The 16,681-nt window shown below is 35.6% G+C and overlaps 1 protein-coding gene across 3 annotated transcripts in view; it reads right to left on the reverse strand.

The window, feature by feature from the left end:
• STRN (striatin) overlaps positions 1-16,681 on the reverse strand; it is a 75,418-nt gene that overhangs the window by 21,905 nt on the left and 36,832 nt on the right. For all 3 annotated transcript variants that reach the window (XM_072856566.1, XM_072856565.1, XM_072856567.1), the window contains 5 exons: positions 14,099-14,234; positions 12,059-12,194; positions 8,093-8,203; positions 4,974-5,117; positions 2,232-2,368 (listed from right to left, as the gene is read on the reverse strand). In XM_072856566.1, the coding sequence (XP_072712667.1) occupies positions 2,232-2,368; positions 4,974-5,117; positions 8,093-8,203; positions 12,059-12,194; positions 14,099-14,234 (664 nt within the window). The remainder of the gene's footprint in view (positions 1-2,231; positions 2,369-4,973; positions 5,118-8,092; positions 8,204-12,058; positions 12,195-14,098; positions 14,235-16,681) is intronic.

The raw sequence follows: 16,681 nt of genomic DNA on the forward strand, positions 1-16,681 counted from the left end.
TTACAGACAACCAAAGCAACGTGTTAGAAACTTAAACCATGAAATGAGGTAGGCTAATGCTGCCATGTTTTAGAAGAAAAGAATCCAGTAAAAGTGTCAGTGGAAAGAAAGGGACTGAAAATAGGAAAGTGTCTGCAACTCTTGAGACCAAATACCTTTAAAGACTCATTCACATGAAATCTTTCAACTTCATTCTCTGTATGATTCAAAACTGACACTTAAAAAAACCATACTAAGTTTCCACTAATCCTACCTGATTGACATTTGACAGCTGGAAGAAGGTATGAAGTAGTCCAAAATAAAAACAGATTATATTATTTCTAAGCTAAACTTCCAGTGAAATTTGAAATGGAAAAACTAGCCTTTCATTTTGCTTCAATAAAGAGCACAGTGACAAGAGCAAGGAGCTTTGTAAACAATTTTTTTAAAATTGTCAGCACTATAAAAGATAAGAGGTGCGGTAAGCATGACTGAATTCCTGATCACAGGACTTCATAAAGGCATTTAACAAATGAAAAAACAGAAGTTAATATTCTCAACCATGCAGAAAAGGATAGGGGTGGATAAAGAAATGCTAGATTCCATAAATGAAAGATATTAGTTCAGGATATGGAGACGTGGATAAACACTATAGTTTACATGGACACTTGAACAATGAAGTCAAGCAGTGAAAGCATTAAGCTCTTGTACAGATGGGTTAGGTTTGTCATGACCTCTGAATTTAAAAATTCAGCATTGAAGTTTTAGGTGTAACTGTAAAAGAAATGAAATTTGTACACTATCTTACCCCTTTTTGGAGACAAAGTTATGGAAGATTAGCAAAAAAATTAAAAGCTGAGCCCAAATTAGGAGATAATGCTAAAATACTGATTTTTAGCAGAGATGTTCTACACCATTGCAATCCTGATGATTCACAACACATCACATGCTCAGAAACTTGCTATTAGTAGTACAGCACGTCTACACTGTCACTCTCAAAATGTGTGTAAACCTTTATTAACTATGTAATTTATTGCTTTACAAGTACATACAAAGGTAGAACTTCAAAGTAAGGACCTGCAGGTTATTTCTGAAGTCTCAGATTTGATTTGTGGTAGTAAAATCCCAGATGGCAATTACTTAAGAGTCAGATTTACTGAAGGGTATGATTCCTCCCCAACACGCAATGCTAAAAATTAATCTCTGAAATCCCTCAACCTTGACAGAGCTGGACAATGCAATAGCAAGATTAATCTGAAGTTGACAGATCACAAAGGAGCAGATGATTAAAGTAATACCTGAAGTATCTTTTTCCAAGAAATCAGAAATACAGACAAAAATTGCATATGACTGCAAAGAAGCAATTTTAAGAAAGATTTTTCATAAAAAGAAAAAGAAGCCATAGGCTACACACATAGCCACAGAAGTACTAGCCACAAAAGCCTCCTAAAAAGTCTCCGGTCCAGCTTCCCATTTGAAATAAGACTATTGTCCACACCAGGTAAAGTAAGCCACAACTCTCCCCCAGCCAAGTCTTGAACATCGCCCTGGAGAGGGATTCCACAGTTTCTCTGGGTAACTTGCTTCAGTACCACCTTCTACATAACACTTTTTCCCATAATGTCCAGCCTGAACCTCCCAAGCCATAATTTGCTACTGTTTCCTCTTGTTTTAATACCTGTCACTATGGAGAAGCTTGGCTCTGTCATCCTTGTAAGCATTCTTTCAATATCTGTAGGCTGCTATTCGAGCACCCCTTAGCCTTCTAACAACTGAACAAGACTAGTTCCTCAACATCTCCTCATCAGTCACATGCTACTGGACTCTCTCCAATTTCTCCACAACCCTCTTGAAGTGGAGGGGTGCAAAACTGCATGCAAATATGGCCTCACCAGCCCTCACATTAACTTCCCTCAATCTGCTGACCATGCTACTCCTAATTTTGCTCAGCATCACTGGAGCTACAAGTACCCAGCTGTACCACTATCACTAATTACATTTACTTTCATCTTTCAACTATCTGAATGACATAGCAGGCAAATGAGAGAGAGAGGGAAGGAGAGGAGCTTGCAGAGAGCTTCAAGGCTGCTGTGTATGGGAAGAACAGATATGTCAAGTAAAAATTTGTGACATCCTTTGGCAGCATAATTTTAACAGGAAAATGTTTTCTGCTGAGTCTACACACATGTAACTTGCAACTGCCTTCAGCAAGTAGACAGTAGGACCTTCAGTTACCATTAATAACCACTTACATCATAAGTCAGTGAATCTGCCTCATTGGCTACTGTAAGGCCTGCCAGTTCTCCAAGACCCAGCTCATTTTCAAGGGCTTCATCTGTTCCCATAATGAAAGATTTCCCTGAAGAAGGAGGGAATGTTAAGGCTTCCACTGCAAGAAAAAAAAAAAAAACAAAAAAAATCTTGAAACATGGCTTTATGCAACATTGATTAATAGAAGCATATTTTCTGCTTCCAAAATACTAATCATCTCTCAAGTAGCTGAGGGCAAAACGATATAAAAGGATGCATAAAAAAAATAGCTATTCTAAAGATAATCACCATACTTAACAATAAACGGTATCCTCTGAACATACTACTTACACTTGAGGTGTGCATGACTCAAGACAGGAAGTGTAATTAGCCACAGGAGGGAAGAGTACACTACCATCCACCCGTACATAATGCAAAAGTAACACAGAAAAGCTCAGGCCCTTCCTCAACTCCACTATAAAATATGCAAATAGTCTCTGGAGAAGTAGCAAAAATGTAGACATGAATAGCTGGTGGGAGCAGCTGGACTCTTCCTTCCTAACACTGTATCCACACACGTCCAAAAGCATGTCTGCTAAGAAGCTGTTTACATGCACTCCAATCTAGCAATACAACTGAAAGCTGAGAATTCATCACTACTTGTAAAGTCAGTTTAACTACTAAACAGGTTAGTCAGCACAGGTTTTCACTAGCAGTACCCAAACTTACTAGTTTACAGCTGCTATAGCATGCCTATAGGAGCTCCAGTCACTGCAACACAAACACATCCATAGGCAGATTCACTAGAAATGGGAGGATCAAAGGCTAAGAGGAATACAGTTCACACACTTATACCACATAAGGCTCTGCGTCAAGTGGTAGGACTTGAAAGAAGCTGTGCCTTTACCAACTTCCCTGTACAACAGCTCTCCAAGTCTATACATCACAAAAGGGGGACTGAATAGATGAAAATGTGTTATCTTCTGGACACAAGAGACTTCACTCAACTTTATACACCTTTTGTCCCAAATTACAAGGATCTTTTAGTAAATTACAATTTTTTCCCCCTTTAGCTCCATTGTAAATACAAGCCTTGGCAAATACTCAGTGTCTTATTCAGTCTAACAGCACCAAGCAAACTATGGTTTACAATGAATAGCCTGATCTGTTCAGGCTGCTTCACTCTTGTCCCGAAGGCATCAGGTTCAGATGCTATTCAATTCCCCTCCAGTCCACCCAGCATAAAGTAAGCTAATCTTTCCATGGTCTTTCCGTTCCACACTCATACCTCTACTGAGTGTCCTGTTTGCTTTCTACTACTTTTTACAACCAAATAAAAGCCCTTCAAGCTCTGCCATTTGATTAGGTCTCTTAGTTATTACCTTTTAATCACAAACACCTCTTACCTTCTTCACCCTGAAATCTAAACTACCATTCTCTTTTTCTCTCTTTTGAACTCATGATGTAATAGTCTACTCAACATGCAATACATACAGGACATCAAATTTTAAAAGTTACTAGAATAAAAAAATTGTATGCCAAAAATATCAGTCTCAGATTTATAAAGGTAATAGTTTGTAATACTGAACTCAGACTGTTAACAACCAGTTGTCCTCTTCTGTTTTTGTGAGAGTCCATCTGAATCTCTGAATTAAAAAACACATGCTTGAAAGGACATGAAAATAGAGCTCTGTTAATATGGCTCTCAGTACATGTGAGAAAAGTTGGAAAGGAAACATTAAACAAAAAAATTCCTCCACTTCTCAAAGTGTTGCTAAGTTACCCCCTTCTTCATAAAGAAAATCACTAAGCATGTAGGAAATAGAACTACTGAGATCTTTGGTAACTATGCCACACGCCAGGGCTTTTTGTGCATCTTAATTATAACTTGGCCGACCTACTTTTTCACACTCTCTGAAAGACTGCTAAGTGAAACCCGTGTTTTGCTCATTTTTCAAAAGACATATTTACCATTTAAATAAAGAGCACATGATATGATCTTCTACAAATTAACATAGCCTCATATATTTATTTTATTATGCTGTGTATTATAGCAATTCAAATGTTGAATCAAATAGATGATTTAGCAACTTTCAGACATAGTACTAATGAAGGTAATCACATGCCTCATTGCAAAGATGCGTGGCTTTCCATACTTGGACTAGCTGCTATGAGAATTTTTTTTTAATTTTTGGAACACATTATGGAAATTAATACACTGGCAAGCCGTAAGTTGTTTGGTATGATTCACTACACAGTATACCTAGTCACTTGCGTTTACCTGCAAAACCTCTATCTTTGCACTTAAAAAAAGAACACATACATATGTGTATGTGTATATATATATGTATATATAGATACATTTAAAATTACATTCATGGGGAGAAAAACAGATGCTCTTATGTCCTGAGAGTTTATGTTCCACACTTGACTACCAGGCCTGAGCACAAACAAAAGCAAGTGACTTAAGATCCTCATGTTACAAAGCCACGAAGTGCCAAATGAGTTTTTTCCATCATGTTCAAAGTCATTTAGTCAAGACTTTACCTAGGCAGGTGTCTTGACCTTACTAACAGTGACCGGAAGGGAGGAATGGGAATGCCATTTATCGCACTTAGACAGAACTCATAATGCTGAATCAGTATTTGTAAAGTGCTTGGAAAGTCTTAGAGGATAATCTTCAAGCAGAAGCTACTATAAACATCTACCCTTTACAAAGGCGTACACACATTTTTAATACTTACCTTCATCTGTCCTGTTTATCTCATGCTCAATGAGCCTTGAGCTACTGGGCCTAGAAGAAGGTGCAACAGATGGCTGTAATGAAGGAAGATCATCAACATCTCTCAAGTTTGCAAGCATATCTTGCAGCTTTGACCTGTTGGGCCCTAACCGGAAAAAAACAAAAAATTAAATGGTTTATGCATAGTTCATGACGGCACTACTTATATCAGATAGGCTACAGCAGCACATGCAACAATGGATCCTACCTTGCATTATAACATTACCACAGAAAAACTAATGAGCACCTATTTTCAGCATTAACTAATCATTCAGCATGAAATGAATTTCTTGAAAAGAAAGTGACAGAAGCAACTGAGAACTGTGAACACACAATTTTCCCGACACTTATAAACTCATACTGCTACTTGCATGGGATGCTGAAGAATGCCTCCAACTGAGTCACACTGATTATTAGAATATTTACTTTTCCAAAACAATAGCTGACATTTCTGACTATTTTAAAATTTGTGCATCAGGTACTTTGTGCAGCATATTCTTATGACAACATTATTATTTTAAATTTATTTGTGCAGTAGTGTAGTATCGTGAACCATATAATCCAAAAAGTTACGTTAAAATATAAATGCAACTGGATTCACTGGCCTAATTCCTGAAGCTACATACGGTGAAGACCCATGCCCTTCTTGACACTTACCTGTGCTTTGCTCCATCATTTTCCCACATCCCTGTTTTGACTGTTTTATATAGGATTGAGGCTGAAACATATCTTCGGTAGTTTTTCCTGTTGTAAGTTTAATTAAGAATGGGAAAATGTCTTACCCATAGTCCATTATGTTTTTTCCTAGACCAGTAAATAATACAGCTATTTTTAAGCAGCTTTAACACAGAAGTGTACTCTAATATATGTATTCTCTCATAAAACCATTTTATGATTCTATGATTCTCTTCTCTTATTACTTCACAGGAGCATTTACTACAGCCTTGCAAAATCGTAAGTTTACTAATGCAGTTGCAAACTCTACTTTGTCCACCCTAACCATAATGACAGATAATAAATGAAATTGTATTTAACTTGTCTCTCACAAAAATATTACTTGATTCAGGAAAACAGTAAGGAGGATTTTGCAAGATTGTTTTACTATAATATCTGATTTATAAAACCAATATTTTACTTAGTAGCAGTTCAGTGTCTAAGCACCATTTATGACGAGCTTAAAGTCATAGAAACAACCTTTGTACAATTTAATGTGAAGATATTTAGTCCCTTCTTTCTCCCCGGACTTCCTTCCTCACATTCATCTTCACTACGTGCAATATCATGAATAGCTGAAAACAGGCTGTGATTCTTCCTGATTTTTCTGCATTGATTCTTTTCCAACGATGGTTTGTCCATGGAAAGATGCTTAATTTCTGTACTGCAGTAAACCATTTAGTCTCCCAAGATCAAACAAATCAAATCAATCCAAAAGGTACTGTAAATGTACTAAGCAGTAGTTATCTTCATGAGGGAGCACTGGATGTCCAAGTGCTGCCTTACATCAGGAATTTTTCTTCTAAACATATAAAACATGTTCCAATAATATCTATGTCAATATTAACAATTAAATATTAAATTTTATTATAAAAAATAAAAAGGACCCAACAGCTGTTCAAGAATATAATTTCAACCGTTTGATTAAATAATTTCTGCTAAGTCAACCCTACAACTATTTACTCTGAACTACATAGCACGTCTGTGTATTTTAAAAATAACAGACAAGTTACAAAAACCAATTTCACTGAAGTCATACATCGGTATGCCCTCTTATCTTAATTATAAGGAAATCTAGAATCAAGTTTATGAACTTGAACACTTTAGTTGGCCAGCTCAGCTTCTCGTCAGACTTGCAATTAATTTCCAGTAACTTAAGTGATTCCAAAGATGACAAAAATATCACTTGAGAAATTTAAAGCATGGTAATGATTTACTTTTTTTCATAAAAAAGAAAAAAAGGAGGTTTAGTTTGTATATTTGATAGCATAATTTCAGCAACATAACTAACTGCTGAGCAGCAGCTTATCACAGTATCAATACAAAAAGTAACAAAACAAGTCAGCCTCAATGATGTGAGTATCTGACACCTTTTGCATCGTTATGCATGTCTCTTTGGAAGTGAGAGTTTTCTTGGTATTCATAAGCATCTTCCCACAAAGGGAGAAACATCCCTCAAATTTCTTACTGGGCTACATGCAATATTATTAATTTACATCATTCACACATGAATGCTCAATATGGCTAGATGTTTGAAATATAGCTGTGAATACAGTGTTTCATTTTAAACATGTCATTTGAGTTCAAAAAGTTTTAAGGCTTACTTGTGAAAAAACACTGATTTTACAAAACAGATTTGTATTTCAAGAAACGTAACAAAAAATATAATACAGGGCTAGAAACTGTATTTCAGAGACTGATCACAGTTTTTTGTTTGGATAGCAATATCCAACATTTTTAAAGGCTAGTCCCACAGGTATGAAAGTCAATAAATAAATCCTGTGATTTACAAATAAACTGATGGTCAGAGTTGCTTCCTATTTCGAGCCCTGCATAACAAATTATGATGACAGCATGACTTTCATGTTGTGAATGTTAAGTATAAACAGGGGTAGAAATTAACTGGTTTTCTCCCTCTGTCATCTAATAGCATACTCAAGACAGTTTCTATTTTGTTTTATTTATTTGTTTATTTACATACCAGACTTTAACTCTTCCTGTAAAACTGGCATGTTTCCAGCCAAGAAAGGGTTCTGAAGTCTTCTATATTAAAAAGTGTGAACTATTAAACCAATGCCTTTTACAATTTAAGTTTCTAAATAACAAAAGTATAATCCATGCTCAAAGCAAGAATTTTTAATTAATCCAACACCTGGTTGGAAGAAGTTATATCTAATCCAACTATTTATCAGGTAACTTGATTGACTGTCATTAATTTCAACCCCTGAAAACTGGTGAACAGGAAAGCAGTCAGGAGCAGCAAAGTAAAAGAGTAAGTAATTTTAGGAAAACATTGAAAGAGAGATAGAATTAAGGGTGTGAAAGATGTGGGATTTATGATTTTAAGGTGCAATGTTTTCCACTTACTCTTAACCCCCTTTTTCCCCTTGCGCTCCTTTTTGTATTGTTCCTTGAGTTTGGTTATTACTCCCTGGTCGACATTCCAAGCTTCAGGCATGAGACACTGGTCTTCCTTTTCTAAACAAAGTGAAACAAATGAAACATCCTTTTTCAATAATGTCACCAAGTGATCTCCACTGAAGGAGGTAACAGCTGCTGTCAATGGCATTTGTCTTTTATTTTAAACAGACAGAAATAGCACCAAGCTTGTGAAAGCTGCAAAACTGCTACTCACATTCCACTTATTTGCTTAGAATTTTCTTAACAAAAAATTGAGAAGAAATTTCACATGCCTAATTTCTATAACCAAGCATATAGCTATGCATAAATGTAAGCAACATTTACTTTATAATAAATCAGGACATATTTTTCAGGTTTTTCTTTCCTCCAGGGAAGGAATTATTATATCTAGAAGCAGCAGCTATGTTACCGGTCAACAAAACTTTACAACTCAGACATTGCATCACTGCATTTCAAATTCTCATTTCATTGTCTTTGTGCTATGCTGTCATTTATACAAAGCAGCAGCACGTTTAAATCATTTTGGAACATAGTATACATGTCACCAAGATTTGAATAAAATCTTAAAGCACTAAAGCCACGAAATTTCACAAAAAGGGAAAGGCCCGAGTTATTAGTCTTTGAAAAAATACACAAAACATTTCAACATGCCTAATGAAAAGAAAATCCCCACTTTTTTTTTTTTAAAAAAACACATCTCTCAAATTGCTTCCCTTGTGACATGATACAGCAAAGAAGTATTCTTCCAGTAGTACGGCATTTGGAGATTTTGAACAAAACATGTTACATGAGTTCAAATCTCCCAAGTCATTTTTTCCATATATGGAAAGACTGTACTGAGGCAGCTTAGAAAAATAACTTGCAAGAGGGAGGGAGGTAATACAGCTTTTCTTCACATATATTTATTTTCATGACCATTACAGCTATAAAATTTTTTGAAATGCATTATCTTTTTGCTTTGTTTTACTCATTAAAATCTCAACCTTATTATTTAAAAATTAATTCCTTTCAGACGAAGTTCGCTTTGTACATCAATAAACTGTTCTAGACCTTTTAAAATACAAACAATAATAAACTTATCCTTAGACTAATATGCAGAAAGGGTTATTAAAATGTCTGTAGAGGAAGCACAACAGTATCAATCACAATCTGAAGGAGTCACTATGATTGGACAGAAGATACAAAACCAGACATGGGTTATTATGGGGACTGACTTGTTAGAAATTAACTATGCTGAAAAAGACCTAGGGATCCTCCATCAACATCAAATTGAACAGTTGTCAGCAGCATACTCTTGCAGCAAAGGCGACCAACCATATCCTGGTTAACCATATCCTGTATTAACAAGAACATAGCCATATTCCCCTCTGTTTGGCACTTGTGAGACCACACCTTGAGTACTGCATCCAGTATAATATTTTTTATACTGGGAAACCTTGTAAGTATAATGCTAAGTACCTAGTATTGATGTAGTATAGCAAGTCCAGGGGAGCCACTAAGATGGGTAAGGCAGCTGGAGCAGACGAGCTACAACAAGGGGCTGAGACTACTGTGAGTGTTCAGCGATGGCCAAAGAGGCATCTTAGTGCCGTCTACAACTACATAATGGGAAGGTGTAGAGAAGACAGAAGTAGACTCTGCTTGGACTTGCATCACAGAAGGACAAAATACTTTTTACCACAAGGACAGTCAAATACCAGAATACTGCCCCTGAGAGTTTATAGGAACTCCCTTCTTGGAAGATATTCAAAACTTGACCAGAAGAAGGCCAGAGTAACCTGCTGCAAATGGACCCGAGCAGGACTAGATAATCTCTCACTCCTTTGAACCCTCCAGTCACGATCCTATACTCATGAGTGACAGATTAATTCAAGACCCAAAGTCTTGAGACATTAGTCTTTTTGCAGCAGCTATGAAAATAGAGAGGTATTAATAAGCTGAAGAGAGACTCTAATAAAATAGACGGTCTGTGGGTTAAGTCATGTCCTCTTAATACATATGCCCAATTAACTACCAGTAATGATCAAAAATTGTGTGAAGAACTCAAAAAAGGTAGGAGAAAATCACACTTGAAAGAAACAAGTATGTATGCTTTCTGGGACAAAGTTATAAGTTTTAATTGTGCTTTTCCTCCCTGGCTAGACAAGATTTTTTGCTCTGCTCCAACAAAAAGTTTAAACAGATTTATATTAGATTGTATTGTTGCCAGGAAAATACTTAATACATTAATTTTCTACAGACTGTCCCAGGATGCTTCCTGCATGCCCCACAGGTTCTGTTCAACTTCACAAGTGGATCCTGAACTACTATTGTGCAAGTTCTTTATAGTTTAAAAATTACCTGAACACTTCTGAGGACCTTTCAAGCCAAATGCGTTCAACAGATTACTGTAACTGATCAGTAATGCTTGGTATCCAAAATGAAGCAAGGATTTCCTCTTTTTGCTTCTATCCTCACTACACAACATCACTCTTCTATGCTACATTTAAGAGTTTCACTTAAATCAAATTAACGTGATTCATAATGGCAGTTCCTTGAAGCAGTTTATTCTTATATGCAGTTTCCATAACAGACATAGGTTGAGAAACAAGTAACTGAAAAGCATGAATGTCCATAACTCAAAAAACCTTAATATTTCTAGAAATGAAACTACTACTTCCCATGACAATTTATTTTTAATGTTAGACTTTTGCTCATTTGTACTCATCTGTCATCAATGAAAGTAAAAATAAACCAGAAGTGTGAATTTGAGAACCAAAAGCTCCTGTTGCCATACTAACTTTTCAGTGAAACAAGCAATAGCTACACTTATTAAGCAAAAATGGATAAAATTTTAATGTTAAAGAGAAGTATCAGAACAGCCTAAGAAAAATATTTTTCATAAAAAGGAGTAGCATTCCTAAATTTTTGGTGAACAGAAATTGTTTGGTGAACAGAATACTGACTGCTGTATCTAACGGTATTGAGACACATGCTCTTAAGCAGAGAGACTTCATCACACTGAACAATAATTTGGAGTCCAACCAAGAGCTGGACATGGCTTCAGTGAAATACAGCATCTTGGAGCTGTTAGCTCACGTGAGAGCCACAGCTACCATGGCTTATTTGTCTGTTAAGGTTTCAGTTCCATTATAAAGCTCAATTATTTCCCATTCATCTTCCATAGCTCCCTCTGTGTCCACTTATGCTTAGGACTTTACCCAGTGCAGCTTAAGGAGGAAACAACTCCCCATCAAGATATTTAACCAGTTCTCTTCCTTCTTCCCTTCCCTATGCAGTGGGTTTATGCGGAATAATTACGTCAAGGTAAAGTGGATGCTGGCATTCTGGGTTGCAGGACATGAACCTCAAAGGACAGAGAACAGTTTGTGAAATGTCTCTCTATGACTAGGGGGCTTAAAGATATAGTCTTCTGATAAATTATAAAAGAAAATTTGAGCAACTGAATAGTTCATATTGCCCACATTGCTAACACACAATAAGAGTACAACTAATTCAGTCTTTATGACTCACATTACTGTCTGTATCAAAGTGGGAGAAAGTAAAGAAGATGAAATAACTTTCATGTCATAATTGTAAAATACAGCTTTATCAGAGCCCTTCATTAGCATGGGTCACTGGAAAAACACATTGAAATTCCACTCATAAAATTCAAATTCTATCTGCCTTATTATTAAAGAAAAAGACAATGACCAGAAGCACAAACCTTAAAGAATCCTTACATTAAAGCAGTATACAGAAAAATGAGACTATTCTGTCAAGAGGATTTCAGTCTGCCAATTATTTACTGTAAGAATATTCAAAAGAATATCCAATATGCTGTGATTGTGAAAGAGATCTCAATCAATCACTCACAATATATTCTTAGCACAATTTTTTTTCCTCCTGGTAAAATCCATTAAATTTCCTTACCCCAGTCTGTTCCATCTCCTGAACTTCTTGATTCCCCATCACCTTCATCTGAGGTAACCAAAAAGTCAAACTCTTTCAAAGCTTCTTCTGTATCTCTGTCTTCACTGCTGTCAGACAGCACTCTTTTCCTTACAATCTGAAAGGTCAGGAAGGAGAGAAAAAAGCTGAATTAAGTTACACGCACATCTTTATACCGAGCAGTACTGTCCTGTCTTCTATGCAAAATCCTAACAGGAAGCTGAAGCAGCAGCAGAGGTATACATTAACAGGCAAATCTGGAATAAGCATACAGATTTTGTTCAAATTTCTAAGTCAAAATGAAATTTGTCTGTAGATCTTTCTTCTTGTGACCACCAATAATCAATAACTTGATAATGAATCTACACTGATCTGGACCACTACTACTTTTTAATACCAGAAAAGTACAAACTTTCTCTTTATACAGATTAAAAAAAAACCCACACAAAACCCACAAACAAAAAACCCAGAATGCTGTAGAAAGGACTTCATCAAAACCAAACTCACTCTGCTTCTCTGAAAATAGCCTTTTTATCTCTCACCTCTGAAATCACTCTACACGTGGACCAAAAGACAAGTCTAGAAAAAAAGCCCCACAACTGACAAGAGTTAATTTGCTTAGATTTGGCAAAAATCAATCCATCCTGAATACTTCTTCAGGTATTACTGTTATTTAAACATGGTACTTCCATGCTTAAACTGCATTTCCCTTTCAAATTCAAAAACAAATTTGGTAAAAAAAATAAATTGCCAAATTTTGGTAAAAGAAAAAAAAATACATGTTTTAATGAAGGACCTCATTGTATGCTTTCTGCAATAAATTTACTTTTCCCTCAATAATCAAAATGGACTAGATGCTTTATAGTTATTTGACAAACAGGTGAGCTGATGCCATGACACATGAAATCCGTAGCATAAATTTTACTTCTACAGAAAAATAAAAATTACATTCATCACAATATTTTGACTTGGAACCTTGCTAAGGGTCAGTCTGAAAAGACCACACATAGGCCAACATCCCATAGTTCATGAGGATGAATGACTGTTTGCCCTAAATACAATGAACCAATTTCAAAACTTGGAGCAATTCTAAACTTCAAGATTCATTCCTTCAGCAGGCTTATGGAACATACTGCATTACAGATGATTTTACAGAAGAGTCTCAGACATTAGTTCACAGCCCATGGATGACAGGAACAAGTTTACAAAGATCCTCTTTACAAATTCTTTAAAACTGATGGTTTTTTAAGTGTTCATTCTTAAAACTGATCATAGACACAATCACATCCATCATAACTCTTATCTGCTTTAATTGTTAGGAAACACAACTCATTGAATAAATATTAATTTTGAAAAGAGGAGGATAAAATTGAGTACTGAGTTTATGTATCTATTTTATGTGATCATATGACAAAATCATATAGCAAAGTATAGATCATGAAGGAGTTTCAGGGATTTGACTGAATAAACAAACAGAAAAGTTCATTAACCACATGTTAAGAGTTTTTCCAGTTATACTTTTTCTTCCTTCCACAAGCTATTTAAAGAGAAATGTGGTATTTTAGTTCTGTATCCTACAAGGATAAATTTCTACAAGTCATTTTAAATATCAATACATTTATATAAATATTCAAGAAACAATGCATTTTTGACATGCAACATTACAAACAATACCTTCAAACTAAGCTGAAAATTGTAAAAAAGGACAACTGCTACCTTAAAAATTGTATCCAATAGTATCAAAAATACTAGGTAGTATGGAATAGTAGAAAGACAATTTAAAAAATTTTCATCTGTCACTGCAAACTTAAAGCAATAAAGATAGCAAAGCTTAACTTGTATGCATGAACTCAGAAATGCATAAATAATTCCTTTTATGCACACATGCTTGGACAGACCATCATAAAGATGCATTAATGATTTGCACGTGTACATACATAGTCATATACTTTGCATATAGGCATCTCATTAATGTCACTTTTTCTGTTCTTCGTAACTTTTTCAATTATTTTTTCCACTCACTGTTGCAGTATCAATGATTGTTTTCTCTCTTCCTTCAATATCTTCTTCATCTTCTTCATCACTAAAGTCTGCAGCTGCATTTTCAAGAAACTTGAAGGTCTCTAGCAGAGAGGCAGAGTCAGTCAATTCAGGTTTCCTAAATAACAACAACCACCACCATCATGAGTCAAAAGAAATCATAACAATGTCACTTTTGCAATTACCAGTCTGTTCTGTATTATGATGTCCAACAACACATGAGACTAAAATAAGCCTACAGGTAAAAATGGACCATTACAGGTAAAAATGTTTGTGGATTAAAAAACTCAACATTATCCATAAACTATCTTATTAGAACCAACAATTATTCTTCATCCAGCTGTAATTACCAGGACAGACACTTTAATTTTTTATTTGAAAAGCATTTTAAAGCAATGTTCATCTGCTATGTGCCCAAAAGCAACACCAATACTGATACACCATCACAGAAAGCCTCAGTAACAAGGACATGAGTTACAGCTACTAAGTTGGCCTCCCATGTGTATATCAGGGTACAGGAAAACTTTGCTGCTGCTATCTGATGTTCCTTCACCTTGCGAGGAAACATCAAACTCTAGATCTATCATTCATTACCTTTTGAGACGTGGTAAATTTGCCACTACAAAATAATATAATGGGAAAATATCATTGATGACTAAATAATGTTAACGTAGATGTCAACATTAAACAAATAAGGAAATGGATGAAGATTGGGTAAAATTATGACTGCACTGGCACAAATTCAGGCAGTGCCTCAGAACAGGAAGCATAAGGATAGTCATATTAACAACTGAAGAGGAAGAATCCAAGAAGCAGGACTGTAACCATTATTAAAACTCTGATTAAAGTACAATTAAAGCAATCCTAAAATTAGCAAGTACTGTGTTTTCTATGCAGAAGACGCACTTCTCCATCAATCCCTCAAAGATAAAGTGGTGGAAAAAAAAAACTATTCAGTTTGAATTGTAATGATTACTTCCAGTAAAACCTTGTACATTCTTTATATGACTTTACAGCAGCAAAGACAAGCTTTATTTTTTTCTTACCTTTAATCAGTAGTCTGTTTTTCATAGTTCATCACTAAATGCACGTCATCTTGATTTTCACAACCACTGAAACAATAGAAGTCTCTCTCCCTCTTTTCAGAATTGTAGCTCTAAATATCTTGTACAGTCACCCTTACTACCAGCAAGTGCCTTGCGAATGCTATATTTTGGTTATGACCCATTTCAAAAGGTTCAATCAACTGACAAGCCTATGCAGTAAGGCCTTTTAAACTCCCTGCAGTGTAAACACTTGATTATCCATCCACCACCCACTTGTTCCAGTGTTTCTTCATAACATTTTTCAAAGGTTTATTACAGGAAACATCGAAGGGCAAAACCTCTGATGCATAATAAGGCATGATAAGCAGCACACTTCCTTCTTTACACAGTCTCTGCTCAAGCAGTTCTATGCTTACATGACAACAATTAGCAGGAGTGGCTTCTTCACAGTCCCAATATGTCTGCATCTCATTAAGATAATTTGCTATTCTGCCCTTTTTTCATTTACTCATCTTTACGGCCCAAAAATACCAATAAAGATTTCCCTTGCCATTAGAAATTCCATATACACAGCATCATAATATACCATGATGCACAGTATGTTTTCATGGTCACTGGTTTTACCGAGAATATTCCTTCCACTTTCCCATATCTTATCTCAGATAAGAACAGTCTCAAACACGCTTCCAATTTGCCTTGCTTCCTGCAGTATTTTGACCCTCTTGTTTCTCTGACAAACCTGAAAGCACCCTGTAATATCTTTTTTCCCTTAAGTAATCACTATTTTGGCAGACTATAATACCTCATGAATCTGTAGTAATAATGTACATTTTCACAGAAATTCTATGGTACTGTTATTTCGCTGTTTCGAACACACAAATCTTGGTAAGACAAAACTTGTAATGTGCTTCACTTGACTAACATCTTGATTGTCAGCAAATTTTGTGTGTCCTAGTCAACTTTTAGTGGACTAAATTATCCGACCACAATTGTGTTTGGTTTTTTTCCCCTGTATTTTGCTGTGTAAAAATCTGCCACGTAAAAACATCATGGCTGCTGATCTATATTAGCAACCATCAGTCATGCTACAGTAAATAGCAGCGTATGAACTAATACTAAATACAGAATATAAAATTTTAAATCAACAGAACGTGTTATTAAAAGACAGATATTCTTCTACAGGTACAAGTATTTGCATTAATTCATACCTAGATTTGGTTTTGTACTCATTTGATCTTAAATCAGGCTCTCTAACACTGAAGTTCAAAGTGACCACCAAAAGAGAAGGTTGTATCTTTTTCAAGTAACTGGACTGAATTCAACTATCATATTAATTATAACATACTTTAGTGGGCAGGATATATACGCAATTGTATATCTCCGTTTACACAGGGGAGTGAAAGGCATCTCATGCATTGGAAAACACAGTAGTTTATCATGTATTTCAAAACTCCTGCACAGTACAAAAATGTACGAAGTCAGCATAGTACCACAGAAGATTACTTGTGCTAAGGCACAA

The sequence above is a fragment of the Ciconia boyciana genome, chromosome 3 (genome assembly GCF_034638445.1).
Source record: "Ciconia boyciana chromosome 3, ASM3463844v1, whole genome shotgun sequence".
NCBI lineage: Eukaryota > Metazoa > Chordata > Aves > Ciconiiformes > Ciconiidae > Ciconia > Ciconia boyciana.